The sequence below is a fragment of the Lutjanus erythropterus genome, chromosome 1 (assembly GCF_056507025.1).
Source record: "Lutjanus erythropterus isolate fLutEry1 chromosome 1, fLutEry1.hap2, whole genome shotgun sequence".
NCBI lineage: Eukaryota > Metazoa > Chordata > Actinopteri > Lutjaniformes > Lutjanidae > Lutjanus > Lutjanus erythropterus.
The window spans coordinates 25,252,837-25,275,392 of record NC_139317.1 but is presented as its reverse complement, the minus strand read 5'-3'; the positions used below and the strand labels follow the sequence as shown (position 1 = coordinate 25,275,392).

Here is a 22,556-nt window from a genome sequence, read left to right as displayed (position 1 = left end):
ACATGATTCTTAAAATCCATCAGACGCTCAGTTTTAGCACAAGGAAGATACCATCTTTAATTCAAAATCTGCTCTATTTGTTCTGTTCTTATCATCATTCTGTTTGCCGCAGCAGAAACACAGCTTCTCCATGGAAAACATAATGTTTCAGCTCATTGGGGAGTTGTACTCACGTAGTTATCGCTCAGGTCAGGATGGTTCTTCTCTATTCCATCATCCAGGATGGACACCACCACGCCTTTACCTGTGTAGCCCAACTGCCACGCAGCTTTGGCATTCAAGTCACGATGGTTGCCGTTGTACTGAGGATGAAGAGAGCAAATAACTTAGTGGGAATCTAATTATCTGAGAGATACCTGAGTGCTGAAAAGACTGTGCTTTTGAAATAATACTGGAAGGGCTTAAAAAAAAAAAAGCAATCATTTAAAGACATTTAGATGAAGACTGAGCTTTTGACTGAAGCATGCATGAAAAAAGGTGCCGCTTATTGAATTTCAGTCATTCTTCCTTTACTGAATACACTGCACACTGAGAACCAGAGCATGTGAGCATATGTACAGCACAAGATCTTTGCTTTGAGGTTTGCCCATTGATTTAACAGTGATGAAAAAATGTCACATCATTTAGATAAATATTAGAAAATAATAAATATTCATTGTTACAACAGATGCTGACCATTGGCACATGTCCACCAAGGACACCCTGCCAACAGCACCACCCACACTCTCCTCTGGCCAGCCAGGTTCAGCTTTAATAAGGCACAGCCTTATTCAATGTCTGGAGAGAGAGGCAGCACATTCCTACAACCTTTGCACTCGTGAAAATATATTACCACGATTACCTATTAATTAAAACACACAGAATGTAATTGCATAATGACAGAGGAAGAGGTCTCTGTCTGTAATGCAGCAAAGTGGACAGTATATGACCAATCCACAATCAACAGCTCTTCTTAGAACTTAATCACAATTGTAGAGATAAGCAAGAGGCACGTAATATTCACTGGAGCTACAAATGAAAGAAACACCATCTGAGGCCCTGAGTTTAGGAGTTCAGGGTCAACCTAGCAAATTTGATTTTTTTTGCATTTTAACACATTTTTCTTTCCTCTATGAAGCTGTTCAACAAACTTTTACCACCACTCCAATTACGCAGAGCTGCAAGCAAGAAACTTAGTTTTACCATGCTAATGGCATGGTATATAGTCCCACACTAGTAGTGGTCCCACACTTAAGTCTAGAGTGAAATATCTTAAGATACATTGGATGGGCTGTCATTGAAGATGCAATGTGTAAAACATGGTCACCTGTCAAAGTTAACAATTACAAAACACATAAAACACACAGGGGCAGCATGTAACCACAGTAACTGCAAACAGCTGCTTACTATACTTGCAGCTATAACTACCTTTGGCTGTAGCTAGCCTACTAGCTGCCACTTGCTTAGGTAGCCATGTGGCTAGAGGCCCTATTATGACTACAGTCTGGCCAAACCTGCAGCTCAGAGTACCGGTGAAGTATTAATGTTTGCACCGTGGGCAACAGAACCAGGCTAACCAGCCTCTCAGTGAACAAGACTGGACAGGGACTGGACACAGCCTCTGAGACTGACAGGGGTCAGGGAATCAGTACGGAGGTGATTTTTACAGTGGCACCACCAGGACTTTGACTCCGAGAGCCATGAGGACTGCAGGCAGGGACAGGAGGAAGCCTAGTCATCAGAGAGGCAGCAGGGAGCCAGAATATTTTCACATTCAACACGGTAGATTAAAGATTTGTTTTCAGCCAAACCAGAGTTGGTGATTGTTGAACAGTGGAAAGAAAAACAAGACTTTTTGGTGCATTTCTTTTGTTTCTGTTGAGCCTGAAGTGTGTTTTACAAACAAGCTTGTCTTAGTTTGGTAAAAGAGAGAAACCTGAATTCAGAAGGTGTATGGTTTAATATAGATAACAGGTGTAAAAATATTCTTTCTTAATATTTTGTGGGTTTATTTTGTTTATTTATTAGATTAAAAAAGATAAGACAGTTTGTGAAAATAATAACCTCGCCGCTTGCATACACCTCCCAGCTTAAAGTACCAGAGGATCAGACTACCACCTCTTGAGGTAGAAAGTGGCATTTAAAAGACAGGACAGGCCAAGGCTCGCTGGTTAGCAAGCTTACTTCAGTATTTATTTCTACAACACTACACAGAGTGTCACAACTGTTACTTCTTCACATTCTGTTGATAATATTAGTTAATTTAAATTCTGGCCGTATTTTACACATTGCTCCTTTAAATTTCATGCAGTCATTCCAGGTGTCTGTAGGATCCATCCTAGTTATCCTCCTACTTTTCACTCTGCCCCACTAACATGAATATCCAGTTGTCTAACTCTTCAGTTTGCGATACAATACCTCTAAAACAAATTAACAAACACCGTCAGGTTCAGGTTGATGCTAAGCTAACAGGCTAAATGGTGGTTGTTTAGTTTGTTAACAACTAACATGCTCACAATATGCTCTTTTTGCCAGTGTTGACATGGTGACATTTAAATTCTGCTCAAAGCTCAGCTGGTCCCAGTAGTGGAAAGGATCTGAGAACACCAAAGGTGTTGCTCCAGTTTTCATGTCTTTTGGTGTTTAATGAGCTTTACAACCTCATGGGGTGCCTGCCTACAGATTTTATTTTTATATTTTTCACTCATACAGCTTCAGCACTGCTTTTTTAAGAAAAGGACCACAAGATGCATCATATTCATGAATACTAGCACGGCTTTAGCCTTAGTAATAATTTAACAGTTTCCAATCATGAAATTTGCCATTTCTTTGAGTGATATCATTGGAAAATATGGAAACAAAAACACTTCAGCTGAAACAATTAGTTGATTGTAAGAAAATGAATGAACAACTATAGTTCAAGCTTCTCAAATGTACAGTATGATAGTCACTGAAACATCCTTGGATCTTAACATACTGGTCAAACAAGAGAATTTAAAACTATCTTCAGGCTTTGGGTATGTGTGACTTGACTTTTCAAAAAATATTTTCTGGGATTTTAGAAACTTAATCAAATATCAAAGCATAAATCAATAATAGAGCTGCAATGCTTTGGTGATTAATCAATTGGTTTAGAAAATTAATTGCCAAGTACTGCAGCAATGTTGTTTTAGTCATATTTCAAGCAAAAATGTCAAACTTGGTACTTCCAGCTTCTTAAACAAAAAACCACTTTTCTTTGTCATTTATGATAGTAAATGGAGGGTCTTTGGGTTAAGGACTATTGGCTGGATAAAAGAAGCAATTTACAGACTAAACAATAAACTGACAACATAATTAGCAGATGAATCGCTAATGAAAACAGTCTATTCGTGAGTCGCAGGCACAAACGATCGTAAAAATTGCTATTTAATTTCGCACAAAACTGTCCATATGTGTCACAGACAGGTTTTACTGTCAGTGAAAAACTAGTAAGTGCTGCGAACGTTTGGCAGCCTCTTATACATGCCGTCACATTGATACAACCAGGCAGCAGGCTTTTATCTGCCTCATTTGACTTTCAAGTTGCCACTAACTACTCCACCACACTGGGGATGTCAGTCTGCCTCTGTTAGTGCACATTTTGAACAACTGGTGATGCAAGTCCGTTTTGCATCACCATGAATCTTCTCCCGCCTGAAGCGTCCTCACAGTAATTGAAGGAAAAGTGGAGCTGAACAGAAAGTCTCAGGGGTTGTTACTGCTGCTTTTAACAGGCCGATGTATCAGCGACATTCTTCAAGTCCAACGTGAAAAATCAATCAGCTGAAAACAAGAGTGCTTGAAGGTGAATCACCTCTGTCTTTGTTGTTGCGCTTTACGGACTTAAGTAAACTATCAAGTGTTAAAAAATGTGCAGTTCAGCATTTTAAAGGTGCTCTGTATCTGTATGGATGATACTGTTCCAGCTGAATCTGTTACGTGATGTCACTCAGACTTGTGCTTCTGCAAACAAGATGTACAACAGCATTTCACACAAAGATGGTGTATTGGATTCATACAGACTTGTCTTCTGACTCCGGGGAAACATCACAGCCCCTGAATTTAATTACCTGTATTGACTTTAGGTAGATAAAAAGCTCAACCAATGTGCAGCACTGAATTATGTACCACAGACACACACAAAAACACACATACACAGCCTTTTGCTCAATGGAGTTTCTGTTCAGCAGTGCTCATACTCACCAGGTACCACTGGTCCCTGAACTTGGGATCAAAAGGTTCTACATAGACATCCCTCTTTTTCCTCCGTTTCGACACCTGTTGCTCTGCCCAAGTCACCTAAACAATAAATACACAGACAAAGAAACATATATTTAGAAATGAGGAAAACAAACAAAAACAGAAGCAAAGGGAAATATTCCAGCTGCAAACAGGTCTTCGTCATATCGAAAGCCAAAGAAATAATTGCGTGCTGGACGCTAGGGTCACCACATCAAATGAATTAATAGAGATCCAAATTCTCAGTGGGACGACAGCAGACAGAGTGAGATTAGAGGCACAGGGGGTATCGCAGGCTCCTTGCTAATGAGACTCGCTGATGAACTCCAGAATGGCCTGAGACTAATTAAAATTTCTCGATTGTTGTGAAATTGGACGCACCAGGATCTGTTATGCTTATGTGTACACCTAAAAATGTATGTACTCTAACAATATACAACCGCAGACACACACGGAGGTACAAATTCACTACAAGTTGAACAACACAACAGAAACCCGGTCTGCAGCAGGCTTTCATAATGTGCAAGCTCACGCAGAAAGTGTTAACAGAAGCAGAATGCATGCAGTGAAAATAAGCCTGCTTCTTACTCCCTCTGCAGAATTGTGCTCACTGCACAGCAAAATGCCTGGGCAGACTCGACGAGAACGGCAGAAAAAAAAAAAGAAACATGTCAGAGAAGGAAGACAGAGAACTGCCTGCCGCAAGGACAGAGCACCTGATGTGAAGGACAACCAAATCACAGTGCACCTCTCCCCCACTCCTCCGCCTCTGCAGATCACTAGAGACACAAGAGTAAAAGAGGAAAGAAGTAATGAAGGTCACATTAGCTGCTACACTGAAGCGATGCCAATTCAACACTACCATAATATAACGTCATAATGGAATAATTTCTCTTCAAGGAGTGGAGAGAGGCTTGTGTGTACGGAGTTCGTGTTAGTGTCAGTCTTTTGACCGGTGAGAAAACGCTCAGTCAGTTTAAATGGAGGAAAGGTTTTTCCACCAGTGCTCATCTGATTCTTACTGGTAAGATGAGGTCAGCCGTTAAGTACAGCTGTGGCAGTTTACACACAAAAACTGGGTGACCGCTTTTTCATACTTAAAATGAGCACTGTGCAGGATTTTTGGGACATAAAGTCAGAGAACTACTGCTAACAATCAGGTGGATGTGGCTGCAATTGTTTCAGTAGGGCTGTCCCCTAGCAGTTGTCTACATCGCTGGGTCAGAAGAGTCACAGTCAGCCAAGTTTTCATTTACCTGTTTGATGCAGAAAAACAAACTAAAAACTCAAACTCCATTTGAGAGCTGCGCCTCGGCATTAAGCCCAATACAAAGACATTTTCCCTCATAACAATGAAGTCACTAGATCTCCTTTTACACTGGACAAAAAAAACCTACTAACATCTGGCTTTCGTCTTCAATGGGAAAAAGAATATTTGGCATTATTTCCTGGTTTAAATGACTCTGCAGAAGTCACGGGTATTTATCGGTTTCAGCTCCAATCGGCAGTGATAGAAACATGACACCTGGGTGGGCACACTAATTTTCACCCTTGCTCAGCACAAACCAAGGAAGCTCCTCACCTCCATTGGTAACTGCTGTGATTCTTTTACTCCTTTTTTGTACACATGTGCCACTTGGCTTGAGTCAGCCCAGCACAGCAGAGTTTGCACCCAATTGAAGGTATGTATTCACTGATGAAACGCTTCTCGCCCCTTGTTATTTTGTTATCTAAAAACTTTAATTATGAAGCATCAAAATCAGGAATATATCCTGTTATTACTTCATCCAATTAGTTTCAGAGGGATTTAGAGACAGAAAGGCAATTGTTGATGCTCTTCTCTCTGTCAGGCTTTGATATTGGCTTCTTTTAGAGAAAATGTCAGTATTATTGACTCAAAGAGAGAATGGATATCTACAGTCTGGGTAGAAAAGACTCAGTTGTATGCAAGGACCAACTTTGACTTCATTACAAGAGTCCATGTGATTTTCAGTCAGATAGAAGCAGACAATCTTCTCTTGCGTCATAAGGCGGTGTATGTGATTTCCCCTCTTCCATTTCCTCATCTGCTTTTCAATCAAACAAGAAATCCTGTTTGAAACCCCTCCTGTTTTCACACATACATGGGGTAGGTATCTGCTGTGGCAAACATGCTGACAGTTTAAATCTGACAGGATTCTGAAGTAAAAAGATGCAATGTTTGCGCAATATTCGCCCTCTGTGGCAACAGAGAAAGTCATGTATGATGTACAAGGGAACAGACTGTTTACTGCACCATATAGCTTGTGTAGCTTGCATTGTAAATCTGCTCATTACACTGTCTTTTTATCACTGTGGAACATGGTGTAACTTTAAATTCCCTCTGTATTGTAGACTAGACACAAAAACATTATACACAAGAACTTTGTAGTCTTGTGCACGCCTTTCTTGACAACGTGGCAGCTTCAGGTCACACTTGAGCTGTGTGGAAAATATTTCAGAATTGCTACCAGGTCTAACAAGACAGACCAGCACAACAACTCTTAAATTAAAACAACAGGCACAACTAAGATTATGCTTACTAGGGACAAGGGAAAAATTGATAGCGTAGCAATATGGTATTACTACACAGACGCCATTGATCATATTGATCTTTTCATATATGAATCATCAATCATAACCCTTTTGATACTAGAACAATAAAATCAATTGCTTTTTCAGTCCACTAGATGGTGTTTTTATCTGGTGAGGTCAGGGTCAGCAGGACTGGTAGTTTTTTTTATGACAGTGTTAGTCATTCTGTCTACTTGCCCATTTCTCTTTCTTTCTTTTTTTTTTTTTAATAAAAACAGAAGGCAATCAAATTCAGAATAGGTGTACACATTTATCAGTTGGAACATTAAATATCTTGTCTTACTTATTTGTCTTATCCTACTTTTTTCAGTTGAATATAGGAAAACTATTTGCAAATCATTGCATTCTGTTTTTATTTGATTTTTACACAGTCTCAGTTTTTTTGTAATCAGGGCTGTAGTTGAAACAGTTGACAAAGTTTTTCTTTGGGGTCATAATTTGCAGTTGAAAGATGGCAATAATGTCCAATATTCACCATACATGTTATGGCAATACTGAACATATTGCAAAAAATATGTTTAAAATTGCAATACTGTTGTATTGTGACTGGAAAAGCTTGTGATACCAACCAAAGGTTTACTCTTGTTATTATGACATGACCATCAAAAACAAGTCTTATTTGGTACTAGAAATGCACAAATGCATCAATTTAAATCTTATCTAAACTGTAGTTCAATAATTAACATTAAATATGTCCTTGTTGATCAAAAAGGACATCTTTTCACTTGCCAATTACGGTCGAGGCACAGGGTCAGGCTTTCACACACCTCTGAGAACGAGGTAATAATATGACTGTTCAATCATAGCTCATGTACTTTGGGCAAACATGCACATTAGCTCCCACCTACTAATCACTTTTAATGTCACATACAAGTTCTTGAGACTGTCCATTAAAAAACAGCAAAGATATAATTTTGCTTTAGTCCCACTCATGAGGAAATGATGGTTCAGATTAGAGGCCTGGGTGTGTTCACAAAATATCCAGACAACAGTGATTCTCAATCAGTCAACACTGAGAGAAGTAACTTCCTGAAAGCTGTTTATTAGTATAGTAATTATCTTCATTTTAGTACGTGGCAATTGTGGGAAGAAATGCATTATTTCAGTGCATAAACTGCTTGAAATTCATCATTAAGCAGAGGATACTGGTCAGTTTTATATAGAATTACAGAAATATATGTCCTTGATAGCAGCCTTAAATTACTTAACACTCATAGTATGCAGTTATTATTCTGTAAACGAATAATGTTTATTTGAATATTAAACTAAACTTGAGATCAAAGTCCTTATTTCTAACAAAAAGTTCTCCTTCTCAACATTCAGAGTAAACGGGAACAAGAAACAATAGAAGTTGTACTTTTCAGTGCCAAACTCATATTTCATATTGCTCAGATTTCCTACTTTTGGCAGCGGTGTAACAGCAAACATTTCCATTTTCTATTTTGCAATTTTCATGTGAAGAGTCTTTTGGAATTCTTCTTTAATAGTCTGTGACTGAACACAGAACCCTGAAGTTGACAAACAGCATTTTCATTATAAATGAGCTTTGAAAATGGAAAACGGTGTCTATCTCGCGCGTCCAGACTGATCCAATGCAGAACTAATGCTCACAAGCAGACTGCTCAGTTCATGTTTAGGTGGAGAGTCCTATCTGTCCAACAAATAGATTCACCACCCGACTCATTTTGCCCACCCACTGCTTTGTCCTTCTTCATTATATAAACATAGCATCCTCCCTCTGAGGCCACATGAAAACCTCAAATAAAGCATCATTACCATAGAGGAACACAATACCAATTATAGTACAGAACTGTAGCAAAGTCACTTATATTTATGCAAAAGCTTTTTTTATGTTGCAATGGCTTCTATTCTTGTCACAGTAATGAAACTGGCAATAAAAACCTCGACCACAAATGATAGTTATTCAATGTTTCTGAAGCACTCATTGCTTTGCTATGTCTGTCCTATTACTTTCCAGCTAACCAAAGAAACACACCGAGGAAAAGCCCGTAACATACAAAGCAACAAAAGAGTAAAACAGAGGACAGTAGAAGGCATGGAGGTTGCAGATAGACTGAAAGCTTTAAATCTTCAATAGACCCTATTAACAGGGCTCTGTTAGCCAGTCTATGAGATCTGGCAGAGGTCCAGGTGCTTTTGTCAGTAATTAGACACTCTTCAAAGAGAGTTTACTGAGCCTTTTGTTCAAGCTTCATCTCAACCAGTTAAAAAGCTGCGGGGACAGTCTCTGTAGGATTTCAAAGTTCCTCTTATTAAGAATATTTTTGCAATGTTTTCCCCTTTCATTAAAAACGTGCAGCTGATGCAAATATGAATCAAATTTGCAATGATCTGCTGTTTTCTATAAAAGCTTTGATCAGACTATTAATGGCTGCACAGCTACAGAAGTGTATCGATGTTTAGATACAAGAGAGTGTATGCATAAAACCAGAGGGGGTTTGGTAAAAAAAATTGCAAGCTATTGCAGCATTTGCAACGTTTGACCTTTAATAAATAATCAAACAAACAAACAAAACAAAATCTTGTAACTTCATGTAGATTCTGACAAGCTGACCTGACCCCTCCTGAGTGGCTTCCTCTTTCTCTGAGGTGCTGTGGGAAAAAAGGAATTCAACAACAGGAAGTGGAGCCGCAGTGTTCAAGGAAATCCCAAAGAGGGAGGTGGACCATTTCTACCATGTACGCAAACAAACCCAGCAGAAGCTGCTCTATTCCCAGTGTGCACCTGTACTGTAGAGCTGCACAGCATGACAGCACCACCAGAGATACCTTAAGGCAGGTTTTATTAAAGGCAGCAGATTAGTTTTGACGCATATAATGTTTCTGCAGTTGCACTTCATATTGAGATTCATCTAAATCCCTACAGTTGTCCTTGAAAGTCTATTTACTGGAAAAAAAAAACTGTGCACATTCAGATGTAAACATGTTTATATAATTTCCAGAGAAAGCAGAAAATGCAGTCTTATGAGAATACAGAGAAATGTGGAAAAAATATTTTCTCACAGTTTTTAAGTGCTGGTGGGCTTCATCATTAAGAGACAGAGAAAAATACAACATAAGACTGAACTAAGATGAGGGAGGAGACAAAGAACCAGAGGACAACTCAGCTCCAGATTAGATGAGCCTGAGCCAATCTGCTGCGTCAGTGTTGGGAGTCACAACTGATCACTATTAGCTATAAAAAAAAAAAGCCTGGTCATTTCAGATTGACTGTTGACTGTAACCCCTTATGCTCTGGGTATGCTAGCTGTCAAAAGCTCCCACTGCACTCTCTTAAAACACTTAAATGTTCTCCTGATGCACAGAGTTGTCAGCCAGTGAACCTCGGTGGAGCACAAATAAATAAATCGCAGCCAGAAGTTCCAATTAATAATCTTCACATTGACAGCAAGTGTCAGCAAGCGATGCTAGAAAGGCCGCTCAGGGTTTTTTTTTTTTTTTTGAAAAGTGACTGTTTTGTCTTTGTTTTCTGCGACATCTAACAGGTACAGAGCTGCTCTGAATTGTTGTCGTCAACTGTTAATTTTTTATTTTACTGCTGATGAAGAGAGGCTGTCTGAACTTAATCCAAACCCTCCTGTCATAACAACAACAGAGTAACACTCCCCAGCCACTTTTCCATACACGTGTGCTTGGTTGGCCTGACGCATCAGTTGAGCATCACCATTACCCCGCGTATACGTGTGTCTTTAATTGATAACACACTTGTCTAGAGTTAAGCAGTTGTAAGAATGATTTCCTAACAACATCCTATAAATTCTTCACAATAAAAGTTATTTTGGTGTGCTGTACATACAACATCTATTGCACATCTGTCCATCCTGAGAGGGAAATTTCCCCTCTGCGGGTCCCCTGAGGCTTCTTCCATATTTTGTGTGTCAAAAGAGTTTTTTCAGGGAGTTTTTGCTAACCCGAATAAAGGGTCTACAGGACAGCAGAGGTTGTTTTTTTGCTTCAGATACATTAACTTTAATACCGTGAGCTATTCAATGTCAGTAGTTAGTTAAGTAGACTCAGAATCAAAGTTCATCAGGCCTTTCAAACTACCCCATTCATTGTTAAGGTTTTTATATTGTTCTAATCAGTCAGTCCATTTTTATAAAAGTATTTTAAAAGGCTGGAGGATTTTTTGATGGGAGGTTCTTTAAAAAAAGTACTCATACATCCACTTTCTCAGCTGCACACCCATTTTATTCCCACAGCTATGAATGTTAATTTCACACTCTTCCCTTTGTCCTTTCCAATGGGGTAGGGCACTCATTTTCAAACTAACCTCAAACTCTCCAACAAGACTGTGAGAAAATACAGACATGTGAAATTTTAATTCAGATCAGTCAGGGAGGAGGAACTCATTTCACAGAGATCTATGGAGGAGTGAATGTAACTGGGGAGGGCTGGCAGGGAAGCTGCAGTGACTCACCTTCAAGCACTCAGGCAAAAGGAAAGAAGGGAGTGTGATGTGGTTGGTTATTAAGAAAAAAAAGTGACGTATGAGAGCTGAGGGTCTGGTTTCTTTGTCCTGTTAGCTTACAGTATTGCCCTTTCTTTCTAATATGCTTCTCCTCCTGTGCCGCATGCAATAAATTCCTCATTTACTGGACTGATTAGCTAATTAACCTAAAATCATCAATAAAATTACAGGGTCAAAGAAAAAAGTTTCATCTTGGATGCAACAGCTTTCTGAAATTTTAAATTATTGATGAATCCCATATCGTTTTCAAATAGTTTGATATTTCATTGCAATAAAAACACAATTGTAAACAGTAATGAGTAAATAAACCTTTTTTAAAGCTCTATAAACTGCAAGAACAATTTATCTCTTTTCATTGCAAAAATAATTTTTAGAAAATTTAGATGTTTCTATAACAGCATAATCTACTTCTCCAATATCCACAGAAATGTTCAGCATGTTCCAAGCACAATAGTTTTCTTTCATGTTTGTCATAAAAATATGGCTAAATAATCACTGCCTCAGTTTATAGTTTTGGCAGAGGGAGCTCAAGTTTGTCATAAAACCTCACTGCACAAGATTTATGTAGACATCTCACAAGATTACACTGGAACCAAACAACAGCAAGTGATAATAAAATAACTTTATATGTAAAGTAGTATTTACTTGTGTTAAAACCCCTGTTTACTGTGTCAAATGCTGAATAAATACAAGCACACCAAATATCTGAATAAGTATTAAGGATGCACCAACTGACCAGCCGGAGACTGAAAGCGGTGTTTTCAGCATGACTAACCCTGACTGGTGACCAGCCGGTCAGCATCGCATATCCAATTCTGTATTAGTCATATTCACACACATGCACCATGGTCATGTGTGCAGCAACAGTTAGTAATAATGTGGCCACAACAGTGCTGGTCACAGCCACACACACTCAGATACATGCTGACATGAAGTCAGCATTAATGATAGATTACAAGAAGAGGATAAAGAGAAGACAGATGGTCTACGGGGAGCAACTGAGCAGCTAACTGTGTTACCCAACAATGGTAAACTTTCTAGCTCTTCAGACTAATGTTAGCCAGCAGCATACTACTGTTCACAGGCTGACAGTGAAAATTTCACCTCCTGTTCTGGCTGAAGAATACACAACCTGTGTTGACATGTCTCCTCAAACATTTTCACAATCAGACTCGTTTAACTTCTCCTGTTTTTCTCAATGCAAAGCACTGCTACAGCAAACTGTTGCACATCAGCATCAGTCTCTGGTTTGTTTACATCGGCTTCTTACAAGACCTCGCAAGATCGTGTTCCCCTCTGGTACATAAATTGAATATTATAATATAATAAGGCCTGACTGTAACCTGGACCACTTTTAAAGAAAGTGTAAAAGTTATTTAATAGTCAGTGTTTCACTGAGAGCATCCAATTTAATTTTAATCTGTCAATTATAGTTGTTAAAAAGACTGCAAACATGAATCTGCCAAAATTGGAATCGGCAGTTCAGAAAAGAAGAAAAAATTTTTAAAAAATAACGTGTGTGTATATATGTACACACACACACACACACACACACACACACACACACACACACACATATATTTATATTTATACTGGACTCAAGAAAATTGCAATCAGCGGATCTCTAATAGGCACCATTTTCCTCCCAAAGGCCAAGAAAAGAAAGCGACACCACAACCACCACTCATAGATGACACTACAAATTCATCAAGTAACCTCACACACACACAAATAAATGTCTTACCTTGGGATCTTTTTCAAGACGGACTTGTGTCCCCCTGTGATCTGACAGCGATCTCTTCACCACTGTACGATGCCGGAAGTGATAATAATCACCAAATACCTGAAAAGACAAAGAGATATGATCAGTTATCACAGAAGGCCATTCAAATCTCTTCCTCACTGTAATCTGATTAGGCCGCAACATGTGATAACGGCTTCAATGAAGTATGAAATTACTCCGGTCATGCTTACTGTGCTTTTGTCTACCACAATAACGCATACAATACAACTACTTGTCTTATTAAACATTTAGTATGGATACTGGAGACCCATCAAATCCAGGCTACCTGACATGACCTGAGAGAAAAATGTGTAGACATCTGACTTTTGTGCTGTCTGGATCAAAACATGTATTAAATAAATAAATACATACAGTAAATGCATAAATGATGACTTCATTAATTGAGACCACAGCAGTATTAACCACAATCCTACCTCAGCACCAACTGAGCAGAAGCATGATCATTCAGGATCACCATAAGATTTTAGAAGCATCATTTTACTGGACTCAAGTTACAGAAAGCCTTGATTTATGGATTGCCCATTTCTCTATACAGCATACTTCTACTCAGGTGATACGACTTTAACAAATCCTTCCTCATCCTTATGACTGTAAATCATTTTTTTCTGCATGTCACAGTGCCAAGTGAGGCTGCTGGGCTGCATTAGTCCGCAAAAGCTGTGCTTACAATTAGAGAAGCCCATTTACATTTTCATTCCTAAGAAACCCTTCCAACTCTTGGTGCCTCCACATTGACTAACATATTCCTCTGTGGGAAACCACACATGACCCATAATCCTCTGTGCTCAGGCCAGTTGTTACCAGTGTGTAATCAAAGTCATTAATATTGAGCAGTGATACACTTTACTTCAAATAATATGTTGTTAGAGCAAAAAAAGCATCACAGCAAACAGCTTCAGAGGGAAGTCGATGTGTGAATCTACTGAACAGACATGCTTAAACAAATATCTAATTAACTGACAGACAGAGATGACAATCTGATGACCATTAATATTTTTTTTTAATCAAGGAACAGTAACAGCTGCTGGTTACAGCCTCTCCAATGGGTGGATTGCCTTGCTTTTTTTCTAGGCTACTTTATATCACTGTTTTAATTCTCTGGGATGTTTACAGATTGATTATTAAATTGAAAATGTTAAATACAGGCTTAATCTATAATAAAAGAACATAGTAGAGTGGCTGTCAGACAAGAAAATATGAGTCCTAAGGACCATTTTTACATTCAGTACATTTAAGTGTTTAGCTGGCAAACAATCATGTTTTCAGTATGAAGGTGCTCAGGTGGTGTTAACAGCACCATATGCTCTAAAATGTTAATTAATGATTTCACTAAAGACAAAACGGGGAAATGCAATTAGACTTAGAGTTGTAAACAATGTCAACCACTGCATACAGATTGTAGATGCCCAGAGAACAGAATTATAGGCAGCATAAGCATACACAAAGATACGGTGTTTAAAAAAAGAAGAGAAAAAAACATGCATTGTTGTCAACAGATTGGGATGCGTTTTGTCCCAGCAAAGGTCGATGTAGAGCTAAGCTACTGCAGCATGTACTGCAACTTTCCTTCATTCTAAGAAGAGTCACGGTTCAGTCTCCATACCTCCTCTGCTCCCATTTAATCACAGTAAACAGGCCGATTCCAGCCGGGCTGACACAAAAAGCCCTTGCACACAAAGCCAGTGGACAATAGGGAGGCAATAACCGAGAAAGAAGACACACTTTACAGCGATATTCAGCTCAGAGGTGGAACCACCACCACAACTTCTGTGTGCGTGCACATGTAACCATTCAAGAAGAAGAGAACCAAGGAGAAAATGTAGCATATAAAAGGGAATGAAATGCTGACATTCAAAAAGCATTAGCTGACCGGACGGTCCCTTGGCTGAAGCAGTGCAGGTAGTTGAGTCCATTGTGTTAGCCCATGGCCCAGATAAGAGGCTGGGAGGTGGGGCACTGATCAAAGACATGGGTGGAGAGTGGCAGGATCCATTATGCAATTCTAAATGTATTAACACAGATGAAAATATACACTCAAAATCAACAAACGACTGATTCAACAGATGTTTACAAAGATATTTATCAGAGTTTAAGCAAGTGATTGGTGATGCATCTCAAATTTCTGGGCCTATTTTTTTGATACAGCACATACCTCTTATAATGATCCCATCTGTTCAGGTCAAACTGACCACTATAAGTGAATATTTATTATAACTGATCTTTTTTCTTTCTTTATAGTCTACGTGCAGTCTATTGTTCTGCTCCCCCAGTCCAGTAGGTGGCAGTAAAACTTGAAGCAATTAAACAATATGGCTGGATTTGATATGCAAAGCTCCCCTGCTCTAAACAATGAAGTACACTACAAATGAGCACCTTTAAAAAACTTTAATTTGACTGTTGTGTGATTTAAATTATCCTTTACCCTACTATGGCCAGAAACTGCCAAACACCAGAGTGCTTCTTTTAGTGCTCTGCACCTAGGTATGCTAAAGCTAATGTTCTTAGCTGCTATATTCATATCTAAAAGGTGAAATTGGCCCTCCATTGTACATTGCCTTTCTAGTAATCTCTATCCTGTTGAATTTCTGTTTCCTGTCATGATTTCAATGTACATGCAACACAAGCCTTAGGAGGCCAGCCTGAAGCCAATGGTTACAGTGAGTCAAAGCATCATGTAAAACAATAAAATTACTGTACAAAATAAACTGTCCCAAGCTTTCTATCCATAAAGGAGTTAATAACTGTAATCACAGTCACTATAGGCAGCTTCACTGTCTATGGTATTCAGTATTTTCTGATGATATTCCATAGACAACAAAATGTCAGTTTCCAGGGCAGCAACAAAGCAGCTTGATGAATCTTTTTTTAATAGAGCAGACAAACATTTGGGTGTCAGAAAGTTAGAATAAAAGAGAAACATCTTTTCTAAATTTGTCATTCAGTGAGGAATTACATTATGCAATTCGTCGAGACACAGACCTCAACATTTCCAATGGCAGTAGCATCAACAGATTGTAATGCAGCCACCACCACACATGCTGGGTTTGTCTTCAACAGTGCCACTTTTACTTTTAGTCAACTGGAAAACAAACTTTCTCTCTCTGCTAATTACCATCTTTGCCTTTAAGTATAGCCGTCTGGTAAGCAAACATCTGGAGGCTGTCAAAAGTAACGCTGAGTAATGTAGGAAAGCACTACCTGATGGGGAATTTCTGTATAAATAACTGTATATCACATATTTGGGATGTACAAAAATGTCCAGTAGACAAGGGTAACTTTATTTACAACTTGACAAACAGTGTATGATTACCTCTTAAAACTTCTAGGCCAACTAATATATACGTCCACATTTCTTCAAGAAAATGGCCTTTAGAAATGTTTGCATTGACACTTGCAACAGCTTGCAACAATTACTGAAACCACCTTACAAGTACGGATCAAGACAGAGCAACCTCAGACTCTACAGAGATTTGCTCAAAGACAGACAAAAAAAATAATACATATGCATGACAAACACACAGGGACTAAGGGCACCTCAAAATAAAAACAGCTCAACTGTTTCAAACATATGCACACGCACACATACTCACTTCACTTAACAAAATGAAGCGCATTCCCCTCCTGATAAATGTCCACCCTGCAGCTCACTTATCATCTGGCAATCAGTAACAACACTTAAGAGCTCATGTTTTCAACCGTTAAGTCTCAGGATCACATTGTTTCTGTGAGGTTTAACTGCTTTCCACTGGAAAAAAAAAAGAGAAGCCCATTTACGACAAAGACATTTAGATGGAAAAAGGACGTGGAAACCAGACAGCTCAGGACTGGTGAGTGACCATTACTGACATGATAAGCTGGCCACTGATAGAGCACAACAGGCTTAGCCGGTGCTCTCCGAGTGGCCTATTACCGAAGTGAGGCATTAATCCATCAACCTTATTAAAATGCACGGTGACAGACAGTGGAAAATTACTGTCTGCTGGTTTGTTTGCATGTTTGCTCCCTCCTCGCCTGCCAAATTTACCTTGTGGGAAAGCACTTATCAAAAAGGTCTGGTGTCTCATCTCCTGTGACTGTTGACACAATTATGTTTTACAAAGAGCCAAACAATGTCTGGAGACAAATTGGGAAAAAAGGTTTGAGGGCTGCAGTATAATGATACGAAACTGTTTTCCATATGAGGCCCTGAAAGCCAAGAACAAAGCCTGTGGATTTGGGAAATTCTGCTCATGGGGAGGCCATTATTGTTGTTAAGCTCCGGACACATCAATCATGACACATTTCCTCTCAGTTTGACATTTAACTGCATTTGATTTAGGGGCATCAGGAGGTAAAACATTATCATATTTTGTTTGTGCATCAGCGGGTTCAGATAAATTGAGAAAATGAGACTCCTAAAATAGTTCAGCAACTTGTTTATATAATGAGGCTGGAGTCTAATTACTCAGTGCAATGAATGGGTAGGACAGGGGCACAGAGCACCACAGTGGCAGCTGGACGTAACCAACAGTTTCTTTTAAAGCTGGGCAGAGCCGACCGAGCTGCCCCCACACACCTGAAAATGGGTTTGCACAGCTGGCCTGCCCTTTCTGCCAAACTACACTCATTACATGTTCTCTCCCCATTGTTGCCCCCCCCTTCATTATTTGCCTACAGCAGTAATGCGGTCTCTCTTCACTCATTAACCTTTACTTTTATTTGGCATCTATGTTATGTATGTGCTTGATAAGAACCATAAGCTAAATCAACACTTTTGGTAGCCTTTAAATTACAGAGATGTGCACAGATGCAGGTGAGATGGTTGCAGAAAATGTGTCCAAAAACATCCTAACCATTTTGGGATAAACAATTAAGTTTATAAATCCATATAAGGCAAACTCAAGCTTCCTTATTTATCAACACACCGTTCATTCTCAACAAGCTGCCGGCCACATTCTTCTACTGTGTTTATACAGTAAATAAAGATTATGATTCTTGGCACAGTCCACCGTTTACCTTGATTGTTCTGAAGAAGTGAGATTAGTCCTTTAAATGGTGTTGACAAAAAGAAGTGGATTAAATGGGATGGTGAAATATGAGGCATTTGAGTTGGCAGGACAGCTGGGAAATACCCCTATGACTTCAATAGCTACAGAAAGTTGACATTGTGAGTCCATCATTCAGCCAGAGGGCCTCAGGTCAAGCCCTTCTAACATACAGTACAATGTGAGTTCACAAAAGTCACAATGTTGTCTACTGGGGATCATTAATTATCATGTGATTATCATGTCTCCATCAGCAGACAATAAAATACAATTCCAGACCTTTAAATGAATCTTTTATATTTTTTTGCTTAGTGATTTTTGCCCTATTTAAAAAATAATCCCTCGGTTTGAAGCTGTCCTTCAGTTCACAAAATGATCTTCCACAGTCTGAAATTTTATTCCATATTGTTGATGTGCAAAGCAAAAAAAATATTCTGCTTATTTCAGATTACCTTGTGCTATGTGCTCTGCTTTTTGCACATGATTAGCTTTCCCACTTCTGCAACCTTGCTATCAGTCACCCAGTGGTACCAATTTCTGCACCATCCTGGCTCCCTCCCATAAAATAGCCTTCCCCTCTCAGGTCAAGTCTGTAGAGTCTTAAAGCCTGAGGACCTTTTATTTTCAGGCAGAACCCTTCAGCTCCACTTCTCCCCCTTCTTATTGCCCCTGACCTTGCTATTGTCTCACATTTAGAAAACAATGACAAAAAATACGAATATGATTTTTTTTTTTTTTTACTATTTTATGAATAGGCACTCAGGAATCATTCAACCCAATTTTCTCTCAATTTGTTGACTTTCTACTACAAGAACTCAAGGTGTAGCTATTGTCAGAGGACCTGGTATTGTTTCCACTGTTCTCCACGAGCCCTGTGAGCGAAATCCTGAAGCTAAATTTCACCACTGCTCGGGAGGTGATACTAGATAGTTTCAGGGGAGAGAAATGTCACAATTAATAATACAGGACGTGTATTTTGATGTTTGGTGGAAGGTTGTTTCAATATATAGGTAAATTATCTGAAACTTTCTGGTTTATTAAACAAGTAAAAAGTAGAAAACAAGGCAGAACCATAAGGGTGGAGCGTATTTTATATCAATCATAGTTTTCTGAAGAGCTCTTACTGTGGTGGCTCCAGCCATTGCCACCTTGGCAGTGCCTGACACACAGAGAACTCCTCGCTGATCCACAGAGGTGGAGCAGGGGTAGGAGTGGCAATCTCTGGGTACCTCACAATTTGATTACAATTCAAAGGCTCTGAATCAATTATAAAACAATTCTCATTGCATCTCGATGCATCAAAATGTTAGACCTTTAAGCCATGGGGTGTGGGTTGGATTGTATTTATTTGCCATCTTCACAAAAACCAAGAAGTAGCCAAGTTTAGAACTTAACATGATGTATATGTTACATTTGGGTGGGTCTTTTTGTCTGGTTTGATTCAGAATCCATTTTTAACTGACTTAATAGAAAAGGGGGCACAATTTTCAGTCACTTGGTCTAGTTTACCTGAAATACAACATGAAACTTAACTGGCAATTAAATGGTCTGTAGCCTATTTTATTTAAAAAACTGCATTAAGTATTTAGTTAATCAATTTGAAAAAAAATCCTACAGTCCCCTGCCTGTACGAAAATGATATAATAATTATGATGGGGAAGCAGCGTGTTTGGCTGTGTGTGGTGTTATTCACATTATGTCAGTATGTATGTCTGTCTGTCATTATGTTAAGTTCCTGCAGTGGTAAAGACTATCTATCTGAATGGTGGGGGTGGTGAGATGATGGACCATGTTTTATGAGGTGGGGTGAAAGATACAGTGTTGCAACACTATCTGTCATATTTGATGAAATGTTATTAATTTCTGGTGAAAGGCTCCCTGCACAGTATCAGGGAAACATGATGTTTACTTGTTGGCAGCACTGGCTGAGCTTTAATGTTGACAGACATCATATGGTGATGTGATGCAATGCTGGCAAACCCCATGACATTTTTACTACTTATTAACTTGTAGGTACAAAGTAAATGTCAATGTTGTCCCAAGAGTAAACACTGAGGTAATCAAATAAAACACTCATTCGTGCTGCTTGAACCTCTGAGATCCAAATGTGATAGTAATAAAGACTACGAGGACAGGAGATAAATATTATTTGTTTGCTTATTCCTAATCACTAATAAAAATAAACAGACAAATCACAGCTTATTGTGTGTCCATCCTCCTTGTGTCTCTGCATTAGCACAACACCTCATCCACTGCAGCACACCTCGACTTTATGGAGTGGATGAGCGTGTAAAAAAAAGTTTACAGTGTCATGGCAGAACTGCTGCAGGGCTGTTAGCTCACGGGTCGATGAGAGCTGTCCTCAGATGACTAACTCTCCACTGCCAGGTCTTTATGGTGCTTCGAGGGTAAAGTCATATAACCACAAGACTTCACACATTTGCAGTTGTGTAGGTCTCACAGCACCACAGTTGTACAGATTTCATACAGCATCAAAATCAATTATAGAAAAGTCAATACATCTGAAAAGTAGACATGAAGTCTGCTCTATTGTTTCCCACTGGAAACATGGCTGGTGACCTGATTAGCCAAGTCATGGATATTCAGTCAAGTTTGTCCCCTTTAGTTTCTTAGTCTCAAATGTTTGATTTTCTTCATATCAGTCTTTGACAAAAGTGAAACAACATATTGATGCAGTGAAAGGAAAGAATAGCCATGACCCTGAGGCCAATGATTGAACAGTCTCCCTCCTCCACCAGACGAGAACCAACTGACTGTGTGAGATGTGAACTTTAGCCTCAGGGTTGAGTCAGTCAGCATCTCAAAAAATTGGTCCGTCTTGAGCAGAGCTACAATCAGCAGGTGCAGCAGTGAAAGAGGTTTCTGACCGAGTCACTCTGACCTCAGTCTGAGGAGTATTTTTGAGAATAACCTCTCAGCGCAGAGATGGGCTCCTTTAGACAAGAGGCAACTGTGATCAGTGGGGAACTCTTCAACATGTCGAAATAAATTCAGTTTATTTGGCTCGATCTCTTGCAGCATCTCCAAGATAAAATTCTAGTGTGTTAAAGCTCGAGTCAGATGTTGCTCTGGTCACATTTGAACCATTCAATTCAACAAAGAGGTAAAAAAGTATTCATAGTCGTGATCGTGGTGCTTTATTCACTTCTACACTAATGGACTTCTATCGTTTCTATGAGGCGGGGCCCTAAATCATTTGGAACATCATTTACGTGTCTTCAGACAGAGCTGTTAGAAAGAAAGACAGCCATCAATTACTCGCTTCATTCGGTTTAACTGACACCATATCCATCCCACAAGGAAGAATCAATTCCTCAGCTATCATACGCAATTTGGTGGAGGTCCAATGAGACGGGTGACTTTGCAAAAGGAAAGTTAGGTTTTAACTATAACTGATGTGGCTTTCAAAGCATTAGTCTGCAGGTCTTGATATTTGTCACCTTTCCTCTAAAGAAGAAGGAACTTTGGGCGCAGGCTTTTCCTGAAGTTTGGCTGCAACTAACAATTGTTTTCATCATCGATTAATCTGCCAATTGTTTTCATGATCAATCTTTTCATTTAAAAAATGTCAAAAAAATTGTGAAAATTGCTTCTTCTGTTCAATTATCAGCCAAAAACCAAAAGACTCTTGTCACAAATGACAAAGAGAAGCAGCAAGTCTTCACATTTAGAAAACAAATGTTTGACGTTTTTGCTTAAAAAATGGCCAAAACCATCAACTGATTATCAAAATAGTTAACAGCTAATTTTGTTTTGATCAGCCAATGGAGTTATCATTGTAGCTCTACCCTCAAATGCCTCCTGAATCTCTAATGTCAGATGCTGAAGGTTTTGATGTACAAGAGGCCACAGTCTCCACTAGTAACAGAAAATGTAGAGTCTAGTTTTTCCTCACCTATCGAAACTACAGTAAATCCATGTTTGTGCTACACCTTGCCTTTCTTTGTGCATTGCTTTATTTAATTCTGATGGCAGCAGCGCTCCAAGTAACATTTTATTGTCATTAATATTTAAAACTGATTAATTTATTTTTCTGTAATCACCTCCCAGGCCACTGCAGTGCATCTGCATGCTTTGAAAAACCACTGCACTTATTCCAACACAATGTCCTTTAGTAGTTAAGTCTTCAGGCGTAACCTGTTCAGAGAATGACAGAAAATCTAATTCATATAGTCTTCAAAAGAGAGTTGAAAGATTGAACCTTTCAACCTTAAATAATGGAGGAAAACTCAAGCTTGTGTGCTTTGTGTATAGCCTGACTATATAATGACCAATAGCCTGACCAATAAACCAACTGCACAATTGTTATTCCAGCTGAAGTTAAACATTTTCATAAAACTTACGTATCTAAAAATAAACACCA

General features: G+C 39.0%; 1 protein-coding gene across 3 annotated transcripts in view; it reads right to left on the bottom strand.

Annotated features, from left to right (window-relative positions):
• Nucleotides 1–22,556, bottom strand: part of furina (furin (paired basic amino acid cleaving enzyme) a) — a 108,561-nt gene that overhangs the window by 40,094 nt on the left and 45,911 nt on the right. For all 3 annotated transcript variants that reach the window (XM_084718217.1, XM_084718218.1, XM_084718219.1), the window contains exons 3-5: nt 13,089–13,187; nt 4,204–4,299; nt 174–302 (exon numbers count right to left, since the gene is read on the bottom strand). In XM_084718217.1, the coding sequence (XP_084574343.1) occupies nt 174–302; nt 4,204–4,299; nt 13,089–13,187 (324 nt within the window). The remainder of the gene's footprint in view (nt 1–173; nt 303–4,203; nt 4,300–13,088; nt 13,188–22,556) is intronic.